This window comes from Ambystoma mexicanum, chromosome 6q, assembly GCF_040938575.1.
Source record: "Ambystoma mexicanum isolate Mex_15411 chromosome 6q, UKY_AmexF1_1, whole genome shotgun sequence".
NCBI lineage: Eukaryota > Metazoa > Chordata > Amphibia > Caudata > Ambystomatidae > Ambystoma > Ambystoma mexicanum.
Window position 1 is genome coordinate 206,890,768 of NC_090937.1, and position 25,859 is coordinate 206,916,626.

The 25,859-nt window shown below is 44.0% G+C and overlaps 1 protein-coding gene across 2 annotated transcripts in view; it reads right to left on the minus strand.

The window, feature by feature from the left end:
- Window positions 1-25,859, minus strand: part of ADAMTS3 (ADAM metallopeptidase with thrombospondin type 1 motif 3) — a 675,879-nt gene that overhangs the window by 113,703 nt on the left and 536,317 nt on the right. For both annotated transcript variants that reach the window (XM_069630646.1, XM_069630645.1), the window contains exons 12-15: window positions 23,475-23,620; window positions 11,507-11,682; window positions 2,880-3,013; window positions 1,287-1,410 (exon numbers count right to left, since the gene is read on the minus strand). In XM_069630646.1, coding sequence (XP_069486747.1) covers window positions 1,287-1,410; window positions 2,880-3,013; window positions 11,507-11,682; window positions 23,475-23,620 — 580 coding nt within the window. The remainder of the gene's footprint in view (window positions 1-1,286; window positions 1,411-2,879; window positions 3,014-11,506; window positions 11,683-23,474; window positions 23,621-25,859) is intronic.

Sequence of the window (25,859 nt, forward strand, 5' to 3'; positions counted from 1 at the left end):
TAACATTATTATAATTATTACAATTATTATTATTATCAGGATATATAATGAGTGTGGACCTAGCTTCGGAAAGCAACAACACGTTTTACGAATCATAGAGGGAAAGACACATTAAGGGGAGCAGAGATACAAGGGGAAAGGGAGTTAACGATGGGGTATATGTGGGGCGGGCAACTTGGAAGCAAGGGATCTACAATTAACTAAGGGAGAGACCAGGTGGTGGGCAGATAACCCATTCTAAGCTTGGGTGGGGAGTGCAGGGCGTGTGCATCTAGATATTAGGGAGGAACCTCTTGTTAATTTGAACCATGTGCCACGACATGTGGCAATTGAATGTTTGCATACATGTGAGTGTTCTAGAACACCCACATTCGGGAAAAGCAATGTCCTTTGGAAATGTTTCGCATATTTGCAAATTACAGGGTTATGTGAAAGTAAATAAAGCAAGAATATGTATCTAACATTACCCACGTAGCGATATGAGCCAACCCAATAGCTGTTTCTAGCGCAAGTCGCGAATTGGCCCCATTAAGATATAGTTTGTCCTGTATGGTGTTGGTGCGTGAAATAAGAAATGACATGTATGTTTTGATCTCTATACTCTGCTTGGGACATCTTCAAACAAGACATATGCTACTGTAGGTGGCAGGTTCATGTGCAGTGTATGTTTTGATCAACAAGAACATGCCTTATTCAACACTGGAAGGAGTTAGCAAACATTCCATTAGAACTCCACCTATATAAAGAAAACACAGGCATATGTTTTTCAAACTATACCATATTACATGTTTCGTATCTGCACTATGTCATAGTCATTATTAAAGAATAAAGATTGCTTAGGTTACTTCACTATGATCCATGTCTGGGACCTACAAAAATACATGAGGTGTGGTGCTTCTTGAAAGCTTTTGGCAGAAAGCACACCTCATTTACATAGCTGACTTCAAATGTGAGACTTGCCATATTTGTAGAGCTCCAACCTCCATTTATCTTGAAGCCTCTAGTACCATGTAATGACAAATGTGTTACATTTGTGATAATTGCCCAGCAGGTAGAATTACAGAGACCTTCATATATTGCTGTTTGAAAATCTCTGAACCCACGGGGCAGAAGTCACCAAATGTTACACTTTGTGCCACAAATCCCAATGTTACTGCTGACATGGCTCACATACTAGCCCATGGATTGATTTACCTATATGCCAGATAGCCTGATCATTGCATGCATGGACACCACACTATCTACCACCATTCCTGTGGTTGAACACACACAACAGAAATGCTTACCAGGCTTCTTAGGGGTCCTAGTAAAAGTTCCCTTCACGGTCCGGCAGTGTGAGTTATCTCCTCCACAAACTCCACATTTATCCTCCACCTTGTTGGAGCCGATCTCTTTGTCACAGCCCACCTTCTGCAGAGATATAGAGGTGTTGCAGTAATGCATGTTGCAATGCCGTGAAGGGACCATTGTAGAAACAAGACAATTGTTCACAAATTGAGAAAGAACTAAACCAATTGTGTTCGATTTTGGCTTTTGGCTCTCACAGAAAAAGAAGGAAAGGAGGGGAATCACGGATGCAGATCTGGGGACTTAACAGTGCAGTTAAGAAGGTCCGATGAGTGGAAATTCACAGAAGTATAGCTATAATGGGAGCAAACCTGAGGAACTACCCAATCCAGATGTCTTACACCTTTCCGTCCCCAAACAGTACCCTTTGCCTGTAAGCCTCTGTATCCCCTCTCTCCAGAACCTTCCATCTATAGCCCATGACTGTATCCCTAATCCACTGCTTCACCACTAGTTCCGAGCTCATAAAACCCAACAAATACATGCATAGGGCCTCATCACGACTTTGGTGGTAACCCTTAAGTCCGGCGGTAGCGCTATTACCGCCGGATTTAATGGTCCGCCAAATCAGGACTTCGCCGGATTTCGCCGCAGCTCTGAGCTGGGGGGAAATCTGCCGAAAATTCGCGCTCATACCGCCGGCGGATTTCACAGTGAAATTTCCCCATTGAGCCCAATGGGGAATGGGGCATTCCCCAATGGGCTGAATGGGGATTAACATTACCGCCGAACTCGTGATCCGGCGCTATTAGCGCTGGGGATTTCGGTGGTAGGGCAGAGAGCGCCGGCGCTATTAGCGCCGGCGTTACCGCCAAAGTCATGATGAGGCCCATAGTGTCCTTAGTAGCTCTTGCTGGCACTATGGTGCGGGTGGTGTTGTCCTTAAAATGCTACCTTACAAATGTCACTCTCGTCAATGCAGTACCTTAAGACAAAGGAGAAACATTATCACCTTCGATGCCCACCAACCAAGGGCCTTAAAACTTAGCAGGTCCAAAACTATTGCAATCACCTTAAATACCAAAATATGTAAATAAAGTGTTGGTTAAATGGGCTTATGAATATCCTGTGTGTCACGTTGATGTTTCCATAGTTATCGGGGGCGGGACATGGGGAAAGGGAATTGACGTTGGGGAATGGGATGTGACGAGGGGCGGGAGGCGGGATCAAGGCAGTGAGTGCATGTATGAAGTTAATAAAGGAAGACGTGTTCATCAGCGCTCCATGTCCGTCTCAGTTTATGTGCGCCACGCGCAGCGACCAAGGCCTACTCACGCCACGACACTGTGTGATATCCAAAGGGTGATTATGTACCAATGCCCGGCTGTTTTGCTTTAAAAGGCATTGAGGAATAACTTTTTTGCGATGTTCTTTTTTATTTACGCGGCAAACATCTGTGAAGGTGTTTGAAGCCACTTGGCTCAAAGAGAAAATCCTAGCTTGGAATCAGACATTAATAAAACATTGCATATTGAAAGGATAGATGCTTGTGAGAAGCACACGTATCCATGGAACATGGAGACAATGCTTACCACGCACTCCCCTCGCACGCAAATGCTGTAGGGGTCTTTGTAGGAGCAGCGGGTGCCGTCGTGGGCCAGCTGTTTCATGTAGGCCACATCTCCAGTCCCCTTTGACTGACAGTATAAGTGGCACCTTTTGTTACCTGCGAGAAGAAGGGCGGAAAACTGTTTTAGAACAAACATCTTGAAAAGCTCAGGAATGCACGCAGAAGGTCCACTATCCAAACGTATTTTATCGCTCGTTTTCTTTTCGCAACAAAAAGTGCACAACAAAGTAAAAGAAAAGTCCCGTGAAATAAGTGGTTCATTTGCCTCAGTATGTGTACTTTAAAGCAGACCTGCTTTAACGTCATAGATTAACAGTGGCTGAGTGGCAATGCTTCACCTATGGTTGGGATTTGCATAATATTGTGAGAGCTAACTCACCCACGCCTGCCTTCAAAGGCAGCCATGGTGCTCGCGCAACAGGCAGACGCTCTTGACAGGCACCCTGATTGGATACGCTAGCGAGACTCTTCAGTCGGCAGTTCTGCGTGGGAATTGTTACGCAGCTGCGTGCTGTTCTCTCAAAAAGCCTGTCGCGTTGACCAGTGCGCTACAGAAGGCTGGTAGGGAGGCCGTTGTTGTTAATATAGATGGGCCCAAATCATCTAGACACAGACAGAAACACAAGGGAATTGTGAGGTGATGGAATTTGCTATTTCCCAGACCTAACTACGTCTTTTAAAGGGCATATGTATTTGGTGGTGGTCAAGGTTAAGCCAAATTCTATTTAAGTTCTGAGAGGCTGCAGTAAGCAGGGAAAGGGGCACACAAATAGGCCTGGAAGTCTTTTGCCATTATTGCTTTCTAGAAATGTGTCAATCATTTATTTGCAGCATTTCCACCCCTCATGCGTTTTTTCCCAATCAGTAAAGGCTTTCTAGTTTCATCCCCTCTTAACTCCTGATTGTCTTTTCAGGGTCTTGTAAACTGTGTTTGGATTAAGAAGGTATGCTATCCCTAATGCTTCTTAAGGCCCATCAGACTTGCCATGTCCCACCTCTAGTCAGCAGCATCTGCCCTGTCGCAACATCCAACCTATCTGAAAGGTTGCGCCTTCAAGCTCTCTGATCCACTTTACGTTTTCTTTGACAATCTGTTTATACAAATGTTCCAGCACAACATACTCTTTTTATATCCCCATTTAGAATTGTCCCTGTGCACTTTACATTGCCCTGTTTCACAGCAAGATAAAAATGCTATATTATTGGCTTGCTGTATGTTTCTCTCAATAGCCAAATTATACTGGACTGTAGAGATGCAAGTATAGTACAGGTAAAACATAATTTATCTGGTACCTTTTGGGAATCACAGCTGTCACATAACAGAATATAACCTTTAATGGAATCTGCCCATTGGAATAAAGTAGCAGCCAATTGAATGCACTGCGTTATAAAGCATCCGGGAATTCCAGCACTTGAACATCCAGAACTCTTTCTTAGCTGGCTCTTTTTCATCTCTTATCCAGCTATCTATACCATCTGAAATGCTTTCATGCCTGGTACTGTTTGCGCTCTTATCATTCCAACATAACCAGATTGCTACTATTTAATGAAATTACACAGGTAGGTTAATGACATGGGTAGACTCTTCATTCCTCTCTTATTTCTCAAATCTATCCCCATCAACTTTATTTATCTTACTTTGCTTATTAATTTTTTGTCTTCTAACTCTTGCTTCCCCTCTCTCTTTAAACATGCAATCATTCTTCCGATCTTGTAGAAGCCATCTCTTGATCCCTCTATTCCTGCTAACTTCCACCCAATGGGCCTCATTACGACCCAGGCGGTCCGGAAATAACGGTGGCGGTAAACCCGCCGCCACCGTTGTTTCCGGACCGCCTGAGTCCGACCCCTGCAGGCGGGAGGTGATGTTCCCGCCAGGTCTGACCTGGCGGGTTTAACACCTCCCGCATGCAGGCGGACGAGGAAACACCGGCAGCATTACGAGATGCTGCCGGTGTTTCCATGATCCCCATTTCCATCGAGTCCCATAGGACTCAATGGGAATGGGGATTTACACCATTCCGCCTCTGTGATTCCCGGAAAACCGGGGTTGTAATGCCCCGGTAAATCCGGGAATCACAGAGGCGGAATGGTAATACGAGTCCGGCGTTAACCAGGCGGTTTTACCGCCTCGGTTAACGCCGGACTCGTAAGGAGGCCTAATGTCTCTTCTTCCTTTCTTATCTAAACCTCTTGAGCATGCTGCTTATGCACAAGTCTCTGCCTCTCTTAATCTTCATTCTTGTTGGCCTCCCCTTCAATCTGGATTTCGACCTTCTCATTCTATGGAGACTGCTCTCTTGCATGTCTCCAATTCTCTTCTCACATCTCGTCATTCAAAATCTTCCACTATTGTCATCCTCTTAGATTCTTCTGCAGGATTTGATAATCTTGACCACTCCTTTCTCATTTCCTTGGTTTACACTCTTGGTCTATCTGGCTCAGTTCTTAAATGGTTCCATTTGTATCTCTCCCCTTGGTTTTGCTCAATAACGTGGGCTCTCATCCTATATGTGGTGTCCCCCAAGGGTCTGTCTTTGGTCCACTGCATTTCTCATTTTACACAGCTCTACTTTCTGCTCTTAATTTGTCTTTCAATCTTTCCTTATCTTTATGCTGATGACACTCAAATCTTGTTTTCCTTCTCTTCTTTTGATGCCACTATACACTCTGTCTCTAACGGTCTTTCCGAAGTCCAGAAATGGATGTCTTCCTACTTTCTACATCTCAATCCTTTGAAGAGCAAGGTTCCATTTTCCCCTGCGACTACCATTCCTCCTACTCTTCCCCCTCCCACCCTTTCTTTTCCCCCTTCTTCCCTACCCTTTTCTCTCTCTGCTCGTACCTTGGGTGTAATCTTTGGCCCCTGTATTTCCTTCTGTTTACATATTGCTTCTAGTGCACAATCCTGTTGCTGTGCTTTTTTCAATATTCTTCGTGCTCAACCCTATCTTTCTTTCCACGCTACTAAGCTTTTTCTTTCTTGTTTGTTTTTCTCCTGTATCAATTATTGTTCAGCTCTCTCCTGTGGTGTTCTTGCTTCTCAACTTCTTTCTCTTTGTTCCATCTATAATTCTTCTGTTTGTCTTCTTTTCTATTTTTCTCCTCAATCTTTGCTCACATCTTCTTTGCTTTCGATATTGCTTCTTCCTTTTCAGTCTTGTCTATTATCATTTTCTCTTGATTGTCTTTAAGTGTATCCATGGTCTCGCCCCTATTTATCTTTCTTCACTTATCTCACTCTATTCCCCTTCCCAGCCCCTCCCTTCACCAGAATCAGTTTCTTCTCTCTGTCCCCAAAGCTCCATGTGCATCTTCTCCCATCCGGTCCTTTGCTCTTCTTGCGTCCGAACACGGGAACTCTCTTCCTATATCTATTTGTGCTTCTTTATCTTTTTGTATTTTTTTAATCTACTCTCAAAGCTCATCTGTTATCTGCTCTTTCTAACAGCTGAACCTTATCTCTCTCCCCACTTATGATTTTTGTACCTGGAATGCATTTCTCATCTTGATTGTACAGCTCTTATTCTTTTTTGAACTAGAGCTTTTGGCGAAAAGCGCTAAATTAATTTAATACAAATACAAATACAAAAATAGAGCTTTCTGGATAATTTGTTCTTTTTTACCTATTTTTCCTAAACCTATCTAGTTAATTCTCTTGCATTCACTCCATGTTACATCTAGGACACCCACTCTCACAAAATGTTAATATCCTATAAGTATTGTTTAAAAAAAAAAATAAGAAAACCACATCTTGCAAAGAAAAACATATGTAGGCCAACTCATTGATTTTCAAGCCTCCAGGTCTGCATAGGTCCCCTCCTACAGTCTGAGTAGCTATGTTCTATGCTCATTCATATTGGCCTTTCTGCAGCTTTCACTACAGCGGACTGTCCCCCTTCTTCTTTACTAGAGGGGTAAACCTGTGTTTCATTGGGTAATTCATGGGACAACATTTGGGTTTAGGTGTCACTCTTCTGAAAACTACCCACCCTTCTTCCATACTTTACAACCTCCCAAAGTGCCATACGTTCTATTTATGAACTCTGCTCCTACCCCAGTGCTGCAGTGCAACATTTCCTTCCACGTGGCAACGCAGTTTACATTTTTTAACCAGTTCTGACACAAAAACCTTTCGCGATAAAGCATCTACTGTTTATATAAAACCATGATTTTTCCATTCTTCTACATAGTGCTTTCAGCAACCAGGGCATCATTGTCCCTAGGGAGCTGCAATTCTCACATGTAAAACAACAAAACTGTCTTCATTTTTTTAAGTTTAATGAACTTATGAAACATCCCTATGTGCAAAAATACGAGAAATCATTTCCTCTAAAAATCAACAATGCTTATTTGCAGAACATTGTCTGCCATCTTTGTTCACTACCAAATACAATCTTCTGCATGTAATCAGAAGTAAACACCTATTTTGAGAATGAACTGTTTTTAACCAATTATTCATGCCCTCATTTCAAATAATTCGATGCACTTCCACTGCCTACGTGATTGTTGGCTTTGTCTGCACAAAATGCACCCAATTGCTATATTTTGTAATGGCTAACCCACACCCTCTTAACAGTCTAAGGCAGTGGATGTTCTTTATAGAGATGTCATGTGATGTAGGACCTAGCACAGTTCCATCATTTTCACAACCTTGTGCTGCTGATCACACACATAAAACAATTGCATATGTCCTTTCTTATGAAGAACAAGTGTATTGAGGTCTGCAATAATTATGCCTGATAGATTATTGTAGAGTCAATTATTGTGAGATAGTTACACATCCTAAAATTATAGCCCAGGACAAAGCATAGAGCCATTATTTAGGGAAGAACAACTATCCCAAGGGATAATGACCCCTCGCCAGGTCTACAAGGCTATTATCATCATCATGAAATAAAGTAACATTTTTCTACAATGCTGGAGTTCTTTCCATATTTTCCCCTTCGAAAGGCATAGTTTAATTTTTCTTGGAACTTTCCAGTTAATTACCTTTTTTCTAACTCCCCTAAACTGTGAAGGGAAAAGCTTCAGGAAAGGAGTTTGCCATTGTTGTGAAGATACCTTGGTATGGAAGATGAGCGCATTTCATATATGCTACTTGTGAGGCTGTTGCTGAGTCAGAATGTTGAGAAGGAGATCAATATTATAGTGTTAATCCCCCGTTGCAAGAGCTGGAACAGGGGTAACAGCCCGGCAGCCCAAGTTATAGGCCTGTGCGTTACCCAGCCATTGCAGCCCTTGGAACTTGAAACCAAAAAGTATTTTCATTCATTCATGGGACACCGCGTGCATCCCGTTGAATGAATAAAAATACTTGACCAAAATGTCCATCATGGTTATAGAAGGCGGGGTTCCATACAGAGTCCCTCTTTTATGACCATGGCAGCCGGGAAAGGGAAGCTACAGCAATCTGGTAGGTGGGCGTGGTGTTGGGGAGGGGCTTTTGGGATTTATTTTGTTTTTTTAACGGATGAGGGAGGGTGGGAGGGAGATGGCGGCCCACGCCAGGGGAGGCAGCCTGCACGTTCCATGGAACGTGGGCCGAGATTACAGGATTCAGCCCACAATCCACAGAACCTGATTGGCTGTGTGCCCTTCCCCGGGAGCTAATAATAGTCATTGACTACATTTTAAGCATCCATATCCCGATAAACAATCAATAATGAAATTGGTGCACACATAAATTGTATCTTTTTTCAAAATAAGGCCACTACTTTATTGATATTCAAAGGATGAATCATGATATAAACTTACCGTAGTTAGAACCTGTTGCACCAGAATGTCTATAGAATGTGCATTAATCAACTGGGGCTTGGACCAGCCATTGGTCTTACCCCCATAGCCGCTATTGTACAATTCTATAACGCACACTGCTGCACTTTGCAAGATAGTCAGAAAAGGGCTAGTGTGTGTGTATTTTGCTGTCATTTATAAAGTGTTTTCACTAAAGCATTGAACAAACATACATAAACAATGGTACAAATAATGGTCAAGTTGGCAATACAATGATTAGCAGAAGAGAGAGCAAAGATGAGGTGTCTGGAAGAAGAGAGGGTAGGTGAGTTCTGAGGTACATATGGAAAACGTGAAGAGAGGAAGAGGAAAGCATGGCATGGGGTAAGGAATTCCAATGTATGAGGCAGCCAATGAAAATGAACACAAGCTTGAGGAGGCCAAGGGGGTTTAGGAACAGAGAGGAGATAGAGTGATTCTGATCAAAGAAGATCGACAGAGAATGACAAGAGAGAACAAAGGAAAGATAAGAGTGTGCAGGGCCTTGCAGACACTTAAGTATGATACAAAGAAAGTGAAAGAGAATACGAGAGTCAAATGGTAAAGATAGAGATAAGAGAGAGGACAACATAAAGGAACAGGCAGGTGATTGAAAGGGTAAGCAGATAGCAGAGATAAAGGCAGAGTGAAGAGGAGTAAGATTAGATGACCAAGAAAGAGAGCAGAACAGCAGTTAAGAGAAGAGAAAACAAGTGGGGAGATAATCATGTTAGTAGCCTGAAACGAAAGAATAGGATGGGTGCAGCAAAGATTGTAAGGGCAGAAGCGGCAGACACAAATTGTGTTAGTGACATGAAGGGAGAAAGAAAGAGAAGGGTCCGAAAAATTCAGAGTTTAGGAGCAGATGAAGAGAAGTAAAGGAAGGAGGAGACAAGGTCAGTATGTGTGGGGGAAGAAGAGGAACAGGGAAAGAATAGAATTTCCGTCTTGAAGGAGGTTATGATGCAGGAAGTGAGCGTGCATCCAAGGTTGGATGGTCGTAAGGCAAGATAAAACGATAGAATGCAGAGTATCAGAGAAGGAAGAGAATGAGAAGGAGATCTAACTATCAGCAAAAAAATGGCAAAAAGGATTGGATCAGAGAGGAGAGAAAGATTGGATCAGAGAGGAGAGAGGGACTGTGTAAAGGAAATAAAAAGTGGGGAGCACCAAAAATTAAGGGGCATGGTGAAGAGGGGTGGCCAGCCCAAGAAACAGAATATGACTAATCATAGAGCTAAAAGTGAAACCATTGAAGGACAGAACCTGGAATAACAAGAGATGCGTGATTATATACACAATATGATTCCTGAGGTTTGTGTGTGGTGACAATGAAAGGTAACCTCATATTCCTGAAGGAGTATGGCAAATGTCAGTGGCACTGTAGTTTATTCCCCTTTTCATTATGTTTTTATAACCTATCTATAACCACCTTTTCCAAAGTTATGATATGATGATATGATATGATAAGTCATTTATAACGTGCGTTTACACAAATGTTTCTCTGTGCGACAAGACAGGAAGGGAAAGACAAAAGGGGACAAAACAACGATCTTAATAGGCCTTGTGTCATTCAGATCGCACAAGTGCGAGGGTGGGCGGGAAGGTGCAAAGGAATTCATAAATGCTGCCAGGGAGTTGGCTCATGAGTGCAGAGAATCAGGGAGTTGGCTCATGTGTGTAGGGTTGCAGATACAGTTCCTAAGTGGTTGGGAGGCCTGGAGGCAGTGCAAGGGCAAGTGCAAAGGCAACTGGTCATGCATGAGTCTGGTCCCATGGGTTCAGTAGGTACCCAGGTAGCCAGTATCTGCAGCAGACAGGGACATCAGCAAGGGAGAGGGAGAGAGAAAGCAGAAGAGAAAATGAAGGTCTTGAGTTGCTTCCTGAACCTTAGGTCGTGCTGCTCAAGTTTGAGAGAGGCGGGAAGGCTGTTCCAGAGGTAGTCCTCATCTGAGGACAGAGATCTAGCCCACACACTCTGCCCGGAGAAGCGTCTGACCCACAGAGAGTTGAGGTGGATAAGCGGAGGGCTCGAGAAGGAAGATGCCTTGGAAGAGAAAGTTAGTGTGGTCCGCTGCTCCAGAAAGCCTTGTGGACGATGCAGAGGGTCTTGAACTTGATCCATGCAGCCACAGGGAGCCAGTGGAGAGATTTTAGGACCGGAGAGATATGATCCCTGGGCCTGTGGTCAAGGGCAAGTCTCGCAATCCTGTTCTGGATTAGTAGTAGAAGGAGGCAGATTTAGAAGAGACTTTTGCATTAGTCCAGCTTAGAGAGGACCAGGGCCCTGGAGACAGTGAGCCTCTGGAGGAAAGTGAGAAAAGGCACAATACCTCTGAGGAGGTGCAGCTGATAGGTGATTTCTTAGAAACGTCAGAGATGTGAGGAGAGAAGGAGAGGGTTTAGTTGAAGATGACACCAAGGTTCTTAACCTCACAGGAAGGTGAAGGAAGAGGGCCAAGGGTGGGCGGTCAGAGTGAGAGATGGAAGGCGTGAGCAGGTGTCCCAATGAGGAGGATCTCAGTCTTATTGGCGTTGAGACAGAGATCATTGGAAGCGCACAATTCATGAATTGCAGAAAGACAGTAAGGTATGAGAGAAGGAGCAGAGGAAGCTGAGGGGAGCCTGAAGGAGAGCTGGGTGTCATCGGCATAACACTGCAAGTTAGAACAGAAGTTCTTACTATGCTATAACTTACTAAATCAGATCACAGGATAAACAGTGACAGCAGCACCTTTTTTATGCCACCATATAATCCATTGTGAACCTTTGAGGAAGCTCAATTTCTACTATAAAATCATATGAACAACTTACTGTCTGGATGTTCATACGGCAGCCACTGATGTTTAGCATTCTGGAACTCAAATTGAGAGTTGCGCTGCTGACACTGCTGAGCTCTAAAGTCTTCAAAATGTTTTGGGCATTCCTCTGTATTGCAGAGCTGATATTCAAAATTAACACCAGGACAATCCTGACCACCATTAACAGGCCTGAATAAAAAAAGCAAAACCATCAATCTCTCTTTTAAAAATAAATAATACCTCGTCAGAAAACCTACAAACACACAAGACTGAAGAAAGAAAACAAGCTAAAATATGAATGTAACAAAAGTTTGGGTCAGCAAATATTGTTGTCTTTCAGCATTTATATTGGTATTTTGAAATACACTATGCTCTGGAAACGCCTAGCAGCACTAGGGATGGAAAGGTGTCAGTGGTGGAGCACTCCATCTTTGTGCACTTGTTCTTCTCTTGGAATTTCAGGAAAGTTAACAACATCTCTAGCACTTCCTCAGTCAGTAGAAGAACGATGGATGGAATCAAGTGGAGCGTTCCTGTGTGACAAGCAGGCCACCAATTAGCAATGACCTGAACTGCCAATCTTTGGTAGTAGACCCTAGAAAAATACATTGTGATGACATATCTACTGCTCTGCAGGAATACACAGATAGGTAGTGTATACACCAGACACACTAGCATTAAACCAGCAGTGATCCCAATCAAAGAGTTAAAACAGGCACATCCCAACAGTTATAACTTCTTTGCCTCTTTTGGTAACACGGGACAAAGGCAGGCATATTTTTCAGGAAGGGAGTGAGCTGGTACTAATGCAACACAAACATTAATACTATGGTGATACCAAAATAAAATGTCCTCCCAAAGTTATAGAAAAATAGGAACTTGAATTAAAAAAATAGCCATGCACACAGATAATTAAAAAAACGACCTCTCCCTTATGAAAGAAACACAGAAAATGCAGACTTTGTAATGAAGGAGCATACTGGGTGAAGACGGGCATGCAAGCAATTGATTTAAGCATTCAATATAAATGTTTAATGAATTTGTCTTCATAAAAGTAGATAAAGGGGCTTGAAAGCCACCAGGTTCTGTGATGGTGGACCAGAGGCAAAGGGGCCTCATCAAACACCTTATGCTCATGTTTTTGGGGCTCAGCTGCAGGTTTTTTGGCATCAGGCCAGCAGTCTGGGCGCTTTCGGCACAAGACGTGGGAAAAGTGGAAGAGTGGAAATGTGCGATTGTGGACAGCAGCCGATGTCAGGTCTGCAGCAATGAATGACTTGTTTTCCTCCAGTGTGGAGAAGCACAAACTGACCTTTGGCAACAAACTGGCTCTGCTGGCTCAAAACAGCATCAGTATACTGCAGTGGCATAGGCTTGGAGCTGGAAAGAATATGGTGACCAGGCGGCGGTGTCGAGTAAGGGATGCTAGAAGACTTGACGGTTCTCAGAGAGGGATACAGTGGAGCTTCAGCATCGTCTTCAAGTGAAAATCAGAGATGGTGAGGCGGTCAAGCGTGGAGTTCAGAGATGACATTGGTGGTTCCTGTGCATCAGCTTGGATGCCATTGTGGGTGCCCAAAGCAGCGTCAATGTGTTTTGGAGATGCAGGGAGAGCCAGAGGTTGCTTTCTTGATGGGAGAACCATTCTAGTTTGGTCAGCATAATGCAGGAAAACTGGTTTTTAGAACATTAGAAAAGGTGAGTTTCAGGGTTATTTGTATGATTTATGTCATTGCCTTATAGGCCTTTAAGTATCATGTCACTTTCTCATTTTTGATAATGAGCCATTGATTTGTAGAGTTTTTTGACTTACATAAATGTATTGATATGGTATCATTTTTCTTAATTTAAGATTGAAAACTAAACTTTTCAATTCACTGGATCTAATTAAAAACGAACCCATAATCGCACATTCAAAGGAGCTCTAGCATATATATGCAATATATAGGTATATTGGTGAAATATTTGAGATTGTCACAGAAGGCCACGTTTGGCTATGTTTGTAAAAGTACCTTTAGCGACCAGGATCAGTCAGCTACAGTTTTGACCTCATAGAAAAGGGCAGTACTGGACCAATAGATGGTAGTGTGGATACTGCTGAGAAGTTTGCTACCAGCCAGTCACATAGCACAGTGAGTAGAGCACTCGCTTTCACATCCATGCAGAACCTGCTGATGCAGGTTCGAATCTTGGCAGGGCCATGGTTATTAAATGAGCACCACACACTGTGGGGAATAATAAGGAGAGAGGCTGGGGCCAATTTTGCATGAGGTGATGCCCCATGCTAGTTTGGCCTGCCAACCCGGCCCCAATAACACTTGCCCCATATGGCACATAAAAAATGCAAATGTGCCCAATTTTAGTCAAGCTCATTGCTTTTGATAATTGTGATGAGAGGCCTTTTTTTGTCAATTAATTCTTATTGAAGCGCAAACATAATAAACACCCATAGATGAACGAACGCATATAGATGTTGGTGAAGGAATACATCATTCTGCATATACCAGGTAGCATCACTAGCTACCTGGTACATGTCATAATAACAATGCAACATATAAAAAATACAACTGACAATATGCAAAGCAAAAGGAAAAAGGAAAAAGGAGGAAAGATTGTGCTACAACCCTCAGAGCATACAATCAAGCAATGCCGATACTATAATAAAGAAGAGCATGACATCTCATGCAGTCTGTGGTAAATACCAGGGTGCTGGTTACGAGGTACAAAAGTAATACAAGGGGGTCATTCTTATAGAAATGTTTACATCTCCAACTTGAGGGCAGCCTCAATCTTGCACATTGCTGCTATAAACCACATCTTTGCCAACCATTCCCTTATATCTGGCGCAGTTGAGGATTTCCTATTTCGGACAACGGTTATCCTAGCTGCTACTAAAAAGTGAGTCGTCAACCTAGAGGACATAGCCAGTAATGTACATTGACCACACACATCTTCATCACCCAACAACACCACTCGAGGTTCGGCTAATAGGTTCACACCATTAGTGTTTTTAATTTGTGCTAATATCTCTTTCCAATACCCCGGTATAAATGTACATGCCCACCACATTTGATAAAATGTTTCTTGGAATCTATTGCATCTCCAAAAAGTGGGAGGGACCATCAGATTCATCGTATTCATCCTCTCAGGGGTGAGTTACCATCTGTACATCAATTTAAAACCATTCTCTTTCACCCGAATACATTTCAACGTTTTCCCAACTCTCTACCAAATATTATACCAGACTAAGTCATCAATTGGTGTTCCTATATCTTCTTCCCATTTGGCCTTGGTACGTGTGGGGAGTCATAAACCTATTAACATTGAATTATTTGTAAAGTGAAAAGACCTTTCCGGCAGAAGAATCCCCTATAAATGAAACCTCAAACTGCATTGTTTCTCGATTAGCTCTCTTGGCCACCCTTACCTCAGCAGACCAATGCCTCAGTTGTATGTACCCATACCTATCCCGATCCCCTACCATAAAATGTTGCTTACGTTGCTCAAAATATAAGAGCAGACCATTCTGAAACAGTTGACCTAAGCGTACCAACCCAGCATTGATCCAATGGGTACATCTCCTAATATCTCTACCCGGGGGGGGGGGGGGGGGAGTCCAAGCCATTCTATGTTCATGTAAGTGGGTTTGGGAAAGTAATAACTGCATATTTATGGGCAACTTTGTCCCAGTAGTCAATTACAGCCCTAGTTTAAGGGAGCAGAAGACAACTCCTTTTCCTCATTGCTGGGGTACTCCAGAACCAGTCATGTAAAGGGACTCCGATCTTGGGATTTGTGTTGCGGCTTGACTGTCTAACAGTAAGGCTATCTGTGCTGTGTATAAGCAACTTTTAATATCCAGAACTGCAAGGCCTCCTTTTTCTATCGCCGCTATGAGGGTATGCCTAACTATTCTAGGGAATTTTTTAACCCATATAAACCTGAAAATCTGGGATTGAAGCCTGGAAAACATATAGCAACCATGGCAGCAGAGTAATTTTGATCGCTATCATACTCCCTAGCTACGAAATTTCCCCATCATGCTGGATCTCTTTTGACAGATGACAGCAACTGATGACAGCAACTCTGGAATATAAGCAGAATAAAAGTGATCATATTGCGCAGTCATATGCACCTCCAGGTATTGGAATGCATAATTGTTCTATAATCTAGCAATTGTCTCAGGTGTCTCTGAAATGTTAACTATAATGGATTTTGCCAAATATATTTTGCAATCCGAAACCTGATGGAATGTTTCCAGAATAGAGACTATGGGCCTCATTCCGAGTATGGCGGTAGGGGGTTAATGGCACCGGTAAGGATGCCGGTGCCGTTAACCCCCTACTGCCATATTCCGAGGTCCCTTAGCGGGTCCCACCAGGAACGGCTGGTCTGACCAGCCGTTCTTAGCGGGACCCGTTAAGGGACCATGGAGCTAATAACAGGCCCACAATTTGCGGGCCCGTTATTAGCTCCTTCCTCATTCCCATTGAGCCCTATGGGGGCTCAAATGGGAATGGGGAATGGTTTTCTGAATGGGGACTTTCCGGGTCCTCCAAGGTTGGAATGACCCGGTAAGTCCCCATTCAGAGACACCGGACCCGGACCCGGGTTTGGAGGCAGCCATGGTGCTAATAGCACCATGGCTGCCTCCAAACTCGTAATGACCCCCTATGTGTGGTTATGTGGTTTGCAAGTTGCACATCTAAAAGAGAAGATTGTCCACGTATAACACATACCTTATGTAGATATTCCGCTATCTCCAGCCCATGGATTGCTGCAGATGAACGAATTTGCAGTGCTAGGGGCTCCATACATAAAGCAAATAACAATGGGGACAATGGACACAATTGACGGTCCCTCTCTGTAGGTTCAGGGATTCTAATAACGATCCATTTAGCTCAATACGTGTAGTAGGATGCATAACATTAGCCAATACTCTTTTTACAAAGACAGGTCCAAACACAAACCTGTTTAGAACAGCCAAAACATACACCCAGTCTATTATATCGAAAGATTTTTCAGCATTTATAGACAGAATGGCCAATTCCCATTTGCTCTGTTTTGCACATTCTATAATGTTGACAGTTTTGCGAATATTATCATGTGTTTGGTATCCCAGGATAAATCCGGTCTGGTCCTTGCCTACTACTCCCGGAAAAACAGCAGCCAAGTGGAGAGTCAACACTTTGGAATAGATATGAGAATCATAGTTGTGAAAAGCAAAAGGTCTATAAGGTGTACTTAGGGTGAGATGCTTATCTGGTTTGCCTGTCTGGGTCAGCACTGATTCTCCCATACTAGGGGTGATTGGCCCGGTTTACATAAATGTATTAAATAACTTGGCCAATTGAGGAGCCAGTAAGGCCGAGAATTTGTTATAAAAGAGGGCTGAGAAACCACCCAGGCAAGGGAACATACTGACAGAAAGAGTCTGTCTCGCCTGGGAAACCTCTTCAGTAGTTATATGATTTTCCAACAGCTGCCTGTGATCATTAGATATTATAGGAAGGTGTGCTTCTTGAATAAAAGCTTCCTGGTGTACTTTATTTAAATAATCTGATTTAAACAGTTGTGTGCAATATTGCGACAGAATTAGAATTTTAGTGGGTTCGTCATCTCGCAAGCAGCCCGATTTAACCTGCAGTCGGGCAATTGTATGACTAGTCCTCTGTGCTCTTAATTTGTATGCTAACACCTGCAAAGCCTTGTTAGATGTACTAAAATATAAATTCTTAGTGCAGAGCATTTTATGTTAAATATCGTCTGCCCAAAGGGCTTTCAGTTCTGACCTTGCTACCTGGAAACGTCTATATGTCTTATGATACCCGTCCCCCTTGTATTTAGTTTCCCAATTCTGAACTCTCTATTCAGCTGCCAACCTTTGTGCCCTCAAGAGACATTTCCTTGCTGAAGCTAAACTTATGAAATCGCCCCACAAGGTGGGTTTAAAAGCATCCCAAATAGTTGTCAGCTGTAGAGTTATCCTGAAAATATTGGGAAATCCTCTCTGAAATGGTTGTGCAGCAAGCTACATCAGCTGATAGAGAATCATTCAGTTTCCTTAAAGTTGCTTCCCTAATTCCCACAGCATACATATCCAACTGCAACGTGATGGGTGAGTGATTCAATACTATCGCTAGTTCTATATTGGCGGAACTGATCGCCAAAAGAAGGGAATGAGAAACCAAGGAATAATGAGTTCTAGAAAAACTACAGTGTACATGGGAGGCATGTGTAAAGTCACAAACACAGGGGAAGTAAATGTCTCCAGGCATCTAATCATTGTAGATCATTAATTGCTTTTTGAAGGGAGATTGGTGTCACAGCCTCGCCTCCCGAGGTAGGGCTTGATCTCTACATCCTCCCATCTAATACTGCATTAAAATCACCCCCAATAATAAGGTCACCTTTTTTAAATTGAGCAATATGTGGGAAGGTCATTACCCCAATCCAAATATGAAGTCCTAAATACCTTCCATGGTCACATGTAAGCATCTTTACTTTCTCAAAACTAAGAGAATTATTAATCAAAATTGCTACTCCTGCCTTCTTTTGGGAAGAAGAAGCAAAAAATGGGTTTGGGAACCACTTAGACCTGAGTCTCGGCCAATCCCTCTTCAACAGGTGCGCCACCTGAAGCAACACCATATTGGCCTTTAATTCTACCAGCTTGGATGGCACACTCTTCTTCTTTCTAGGGAAATGAAGCCCCTGCACAGTGAGTGACAAGATTCTAAGATCGCCCAACACTACCAATTCAGAACAGCATATTTAGCAAGCAACCCCATACATTTCATTGAGCAGAATGCCCCTGGCCTCAAGAAATACCCATGCAATAAAGAATCTCCCAACTCCAACCACAGTAACCAAATGAATCTCCAGTACTGTACGAACAACAAATAGGAAAACAGAACAAAAATATCACCCCATTTGGGGTACATGTCAGGTCAAAACTACCTAAAATGGGGCATGTGCTCCTAAGGCTCTGTCACCTAGCAAAAGATCACAAAATTACAACTCAGTGGAACTTCACAAATAGAGAACAACAACAAAAATCATAAAACTGGCAAGCACAGCACCTGTCTGTGCCTGTCCTGCATTGAAGCTGGCAGATTCACATATAACTGCACCTGCATTCACTGGGTGCTTGCCCTGTGCATCGAGAGAAGACCATCCAAGTGGCCTTTGGAATAAGAATAACGGATCAGAAGCCCCTGTGAAGATGGCCGCCACCGCCGACACTACCACAAATGAAGGCTGATTCGCTGCCGACCTCCCCATTGAAGCAAGACCCTCAATGGCTGACTGCAGGACTTCCTGATGCATGGACAACACCTGTTTATGCCTGTCCGGGCCTGACAAGCGGCCGTGCAAGTACCAATACTCTAAGGTATGAGCCAGTATATACTTCACCATATTCTTGCCCCCAACTACATCTGTGAGCTTCCTGACGCGATCGCCTACATCGTACACCCACCTTGTGCCTACCATGGCCCGGCCTGAGACCCAGTTGTACACCTCCCATCTGCGATCTGATTGCATTGTTAGCCTTTCACTACAGCTGTCTGAAACCTACTGAACTATTCAGTTCCTACCCAGCATGGCTGATGTAGCCCCCCGCCATATGGGGTGAGTATTTAACGGCTAGCGTACCTTCCACATCGGGTTCCTCATTGTCGCTGCTATCTCACCTGCCTCCTGTGCTTAGATGGATCACAACAGATGGTGAATTTAATTGCCTATACCTCTGACTTGACACTTCCTTCCTTATTTTCACTCTCACAATTTAGCCTGTTGGCATACAACCCGCTTTCGTGTATTCTCCCCGGCCTACTCCTAACCCCACCTACTTATAGCCTACCTGTCTCACCACACTCTCTAGCGCTGTGCACATCCTTGCAGCCGAGTTCTAAATGTGTTTCCTAACCTCTTTGCATCTTGCAGCTTAGTGCTGAATAAGTACCCCAACCTGTTTGCAACCTACCTGACCCGACCTGCACACAAATGCTAAATATGTATCTAAGCTATCTATAACCTGCATGATTTTTCCTTGCGTGTCCATTTATCTGATGTAGCCCCTGTACCATGAGCAATGGCGTCGCCAGGAATCGAATTTAGGAGGGGCACAGAGGGGGCCAAAGACAAAAGTAGGGGGGCACAGACAAAAGTAGGGGGAGAACATGGTCACTGCTCGTCTTAGGTAGGGGGGAACAAAGGGGGCGCAGGGTTTCACAGGGGGGGGCGGCCCCCTCAGGTTCCCCCCTAGCAACGCCACTGACCATGAGGCGTGGCTTTGCCAGAGTGTACATTTACCTGATTTTGCCTTGCGTGTTGATTATCCACTAACCTGATTTCGCCTTGCATGTCTATGTATCTGATGTAGTCCCCATACAATGAGGCGTGGCTTTGCCAGACTGCACACTTCCCAGATGTTGCCTTTGTGTGTCTGTATACCTGATGTAGTCCCTGTACCATGAAGCGTGTCTGTGCCAACGTATGATTTTCAAGAACCACCTGTATGCTGTAACGTATATGCATAGTTTTGCACGTGAAGAATTTTTCACTACGCTCTCACTGTAACTAGTGCCCTGATACCTGAGGGTTTGGTGCTGTGCCATAAATGTAAACAATAAATAAATAAAGCTCTTGCTACATAATCCGGAGTACTGGGAACTCATATTTCGATGGCATGTACCCAGCAAACCACTTCAGGTCCTCCGAATCCCTGCTTCTTTCACGTCTATCCATTGAGGATTGTCTATAGTCTCTCTGTCTGTCTTTCCTCGAACGTGCCCTGCTGCAGTCACCCGTAGGAGCACTTGATCAGCTTCATCCGGGATCTGAAGTTCACCTCGCGTAATCTTCAAGACATCTAGTGCTGCTAGGAGGGAGGTAAATTGATGCTGCATGCCATCCAATTTGAAGAGACTGCGAAATGGATACCCCATCTGTATTGGATTCCTTTACTTGCAAACCATTGAGTCAGTGGCTTCATCTGCTGACGCTTTTGGATGGTGCCCTGCACCAGTTCCTGAAATAATACCAAGGTATTACCTCTGAACGTTACGACGTGTTGAGTTCTGAATTTGTGTAAGATTAGTTATTCGCTTTGAAAGAAATGCACCTGCATCAAGACATCCGTTAGGAGGTTTTGGCATTGTTGTGCCGGTCCAACATTAGGTTTGGTGCTGCCTCCCCCAATATTTCCTGAAAGAGTTCTTGGTCTTGGACATAGGATTCCAATTCTTGGTCAGTGACTTCACGAGGAATCCCCCTAATCCGAATTTTGTTCCTTCGTGAACATTCGTGAACATTTTTCTGCAGCTTCCTGTCTATCATCAGAGACAACACAATGCATTTGTAGTACAGGCTCGGTTTAGATTGCGGGAGCGTGTCTTTGATGGAGGATGTCGATCTCACTTTGGTTCTGCAGGCCTTTATATTACATTTCCTGCTCAACTTCCTGTACAGCCACCTGCGTATGATATGGCTTCAACTCCCAAACAAGAACACTGGCTGTATTCTGAGGAGCCGATGGAGATATGAGGTGAGAACTAGAAAGATACTGGCCAGGAACTCCAGCACACTCAGCAGCATGTAATATCAGCTTTGTGCTCTAATATAATTTTAAAGGATGCAAAGCCCACAAACAAAGATAAACTGGCGAGGGCATAAGGGAGCTCAAGATCATAAAATGTACCTTATGCATGCCCTTGGGGTTGTTTGTTCGTCTGCAGGCCCTCCGAGAGCTAAGCATACAAGTGTAATCGTGCAGGGAAAGCACTCCCTCAACTGGCGTACTACAGGCGGATACCCATCAATCCAGTGAACAATACTGCAAATCACACTAGGCCCCTCCACCACCTCCTCACCCAACAGTCCCCGCACACATGCCTACCAAAGATAATCGAGCCCCTATTCAGAAAACCGCAATCAGCCAACCGCTACTTCACCAAAGTGCACCACAGTCCGCCCCAGCAGCTCCATTATCTCACAGCAGCAAACCCCACAGGGGAGCCGACTCCAGCCCACTGCTCCAGAAAACAGTGGAGAGTCTCAATGGGTGACTCCAATCGGCACGCAAATGAACGTGGCGAGCCGCTGCAGGCCCGGAAGCTGCTCTCGGGAGTCAACGTAGATGCAGCAGCATTCTGACCCACTGGTAGGCATTGACTACTCTGGGAAACTTTCCCCACTGTGCATGAACTTGGGTCTACTGTTCTCCTTGTGTCGGGAACGCACAAAACCAGACTGCGACTGATCAGATAAGTATTTGCTACACTCCGAAAAAGTTCCCACCCTGAAAGGGTCAAATCAACGCTGCTTCCGGTGCTCCACCATTCACCCGGTGCATCTTGGCATGCCGTCCTCATCATGGAGGTTTAGCTCACATACGAGTTACAATGAGTTGTCCGGCTCCAAACTTCAGCTGCTCATTCTGAAAGGCTTCCAAAACAGGAGCTTACAGTTACAATAACCACCAAGAGGATCCATAAAAGCGATATTCTTAGGAACAGGGCTGGAGAGCTCATGTGTCTCACAACGCCCTTAGTCTCCTGCCAGGCCACAACCCCGATTAGTGGCCTTTTTGAGCTTGCAGGCCCAATTTACTGCCACTGATGACTTGGCATTGAGACACGTTTATGCTTCAAAAATATTTTATCACGAGGCATGCTCTATGCTTATAGTATTTTTACAATGAAACATAAGATGTCACAGGAATTGTCCTTTTAAGCGCCCAATCAGTTATCTATACACACGATCAGCCACTTCCTTAACCCTCTCACTGAATCACTGTAACCTGATTTTAAATATATAATAATATGTATATCCATGTATCAGTCAGACTACTCTCATTGAGGTATGGGTACACATTAATGATTGTGATTGTGAATAATTCCCATACATACGTCTCTGATAGAATTTACTCAGAATTCACAATGACTTTCTATATAATCAGGGGCACTGCTAAAATGGACATGTACACATGGAATGGAGAGAATGGGTGATATTCAACTGAAAAATTATCAAATGTTAGCGCGATCTGACAACATTAAGGTGAATTAGGCACTGGGAGCAGATGGAGGCCTAATGGGGGATTAAATAAGCTTAGCGATGTGTGGTAGCACACGGTTCTGTCAACAGCTAGATGTAGTAGCATGCAACAACCGCACAGATGTCCTTGACTACAGAATACATATTAAGGTGGAATGATGTTTCAAATTAGATTTAATGGAAGGCGTTGGCACCACATTGCACAAAAAGCAACTGCAAATACATTTTTCAGGACCAAAAACGTGATGGGTTAGTGGATAAGTGAGTAAGGGGCAATACAAGAGCAGAAAGGAAGTCAAGTGGCCTGCTGCAGGGACAGGATGTTAATCCCATGCTCTTCAAAGTGTTCCAAATTATATTGCGATACGTTGCCTGGGGCACATTATTAACCAAGATTTTAATGCTGAACCCGTATTTGTAGCAGAACGGGAGAGGGGTAGTAATATAGGACCTCAACACCAGTTGGATGGCAGCCCCGGCGCTATAAGCGCCGGGACTATTAGCGCTACCGCCAAACCCTCTGACGCTATTAGCTTTAGACCATGGCTTTGGCGGAACGGTTGGTTCCCATTCCCCATTGGGCCCATTTGGGAATTCTTCATTCCCCATAGGGTCCAATGGGGAATTTTCATGCTATTGCCAAAAATCGGCAAATATGCGGCGGATTTGGCCCCAGCTCAGAGCTGGGGCAAATCCGAAAAGGACATGATCTGGCAGACCTTTAAATGCATCAGTAATAGCGCTAATGCTGCATTTAAGGGTTACCACCAGACTCGTGATGAGGCCCATAGTCTACAAGTGGGAAGGTGTAACATGTTAGAAATTAGGCAGCAAGAAAATAACATTGTTTTTTTCTTTCAAAACCGTGTTAAGCAGGTAACGAGATTAATAGAAAAATAGATATATTGATTTGGGTGACTTACATGGGATTGTTGCACTGGCGTGTTCTAAAACGAACCCCAGAACCACACGTTCGGGAGCAGGAACCATACTTCGTCCAGGAGCCCCAGCCACCATCCTGCTTCAGCTGGTTTGCATTTTTCCACATGCAGTGACCCTTGTAGCACCACTGAGTGCCAAAACATGCAAAGAGAAGAGAAGACATCTCCTTAATACACTCCATGTGGATGCCTCATTTATGCGAAAGTATGCTGGGAAAACACAGCAGAAACCTCTATAATAATTAAAGGTTAATAACAGACATGCACAGATTATGTTTTAAACACTGGGACAAAAAGCCAGTGGGACTCATTACGAGTATCTAGGTAGCCATGCCGCTTTTAGCAGCATGGCTACCCCCATACTGGGTACCAGGTCCGGGTACCGCAAAAGGGGACTTACAGGGTCATTCCAACCTCGGAGGGCCCGGTAAATCCCTTTCGAGGGACCCGTACCCGATACATCCCCATTCCCATTTGAGCCCTCATAGGGTTCAATGGGAATGGGGAGGATGCTAACAACGGGCCCGTTAATGAGGGGCCCATTGTTAGCATCCTGGTCTGCTAGCGGGTCCCGCTAAGGACGCCTGGCGTCCAGAGCGGGACCCACTGCAGACCTCGTAATAGGGCAGCCCGGAATGAACGGTGCCGGTCCCTTACCAGCACCGTTCATTCCGCGGCCGCCTAGGTTGTAATGAGGCCCAGTGTGTATTTTTCTATGATTTAATGAAAACTTATTTTATTTTATGCAGTCCCAGCAAAAACTCAAGCAAATCCACAAACTATAGAACATGCCTAACATTTGACAGCTATTTGCTGCACTTCTTTTGACATTGCCCACAGCTTGATCAAAATTTGAATTTGAAAACCAGTTTTCTTTTGGACCTGATTGTGTGCTGGGTAAGGGTGGACAACAAAAGGAAGTGCCTAGTAGGTTTTTGGGTGGTGTCTAGTTATTGTTCAGCTATGCTATTATTTTCTTTTGGTATGACACCTATGCATTGGTGTGCAGATTCTTGGCGTGGTTCGTGCATTACATGGTGTTGAAGTGGCATCCCCATAAGGTAGATTGTTGTGTAGTACTTGTTGATCCATATTTATCTTGGAGAGTTCAATAACTAAGTTTTTAGCCATTTCCGGAAGGTTAAGTGGTCTTCAGTCATACTGATTTCCTTTGGAATTGAGATCCATAGCTTGACTATTAGACCGCAGAAGGCAGTTCCTCCAAGATTAGCTTTCTTGTAGTGGCTTTACTATTTGGAGGTTGGTGCTAGAACATAATGTTCTTCTGTGTATGTATCGGGTGATTTTTGTTTGTTTATTTGTTTTATTTGTATTTATATAGCGCACAACAGCCCGAGGACATCATGGCACTTGTTACAGTACACAGCTTAGTTACTTAGTTACATGGTCATTAGCAATATATATACAGGTTGCAATATAGTTACATAGTCATTAGCAGTATATATACAGGTTACAATATAGTTACATTACATTTGTGTTATATTACAATATACATGGCAGAAGTGGAGGAGGCAGTCCTCCACTTGCTAGTTGAGGAGAGTGGCCTTGACGTTGTTGCGGAAGACAGAGATGGAAGTTTCAGCTCTAAGGGTGACAGGGAGTGAGTTCCACAGTTTTGTGCAATATAGGAGAAGCCTAGACCTCCCGCTGTGGCTCTCTTTATGTGTGGTATGTGTAGCTGGTTGGTGTACTGAGCTCTGGTGGGGCGAGTGGATGTGGTCCTTGATATTGGTTCAGATAGGTATGCTGGAGTGGTTTTGTTGATGCATCTGTGAGTGATGGTGAGGATTTTCAGAGTAATACGGTCTTTGACCTGGAGCCACCGAGCTTCACGTCTTGCGTGGGATATATGGTCTCTTCTAGGGATGCTCATGGAGGCTCTGAGGGCATTGTTTGTGTGGTTTGCAGTCTGTGAATGTTTATGGCGGAGGTGCCAGCTAGGAGAGCGTTGCAATAATTGAGTTTGGCTCCTATAGTTGCTCTCGCTATGGTCAAGCGGTTGGGGGTGGATAAGTAGGGTTTAATGGCATTGATGAGTTTGGTGCTGAATGCTGATGCAGAGGCTATGGCGCTGACTTGTTTGTTCATCGATAGATTTGCATCAATGTGAACACCTAGAGTCTTGACAGAGGATGATACGGAGATGGTTGAGTTGTCTATGTTGAAGTTGTTGTATTGGGGGCTTAGTTTCGATAATGTGTTTGTCTGGCCCAGGATGAGAATTTCAGTCTTCTCCCTGTTAAGACAGAGGCCATTGATTGCCATCCAAGCTTGGATAGTGGCATAGATGTTGTGAAGGGCCGTGGCGTCTTGGTGATAGAGTCCAGATAGGGGTAAAAGTACTTG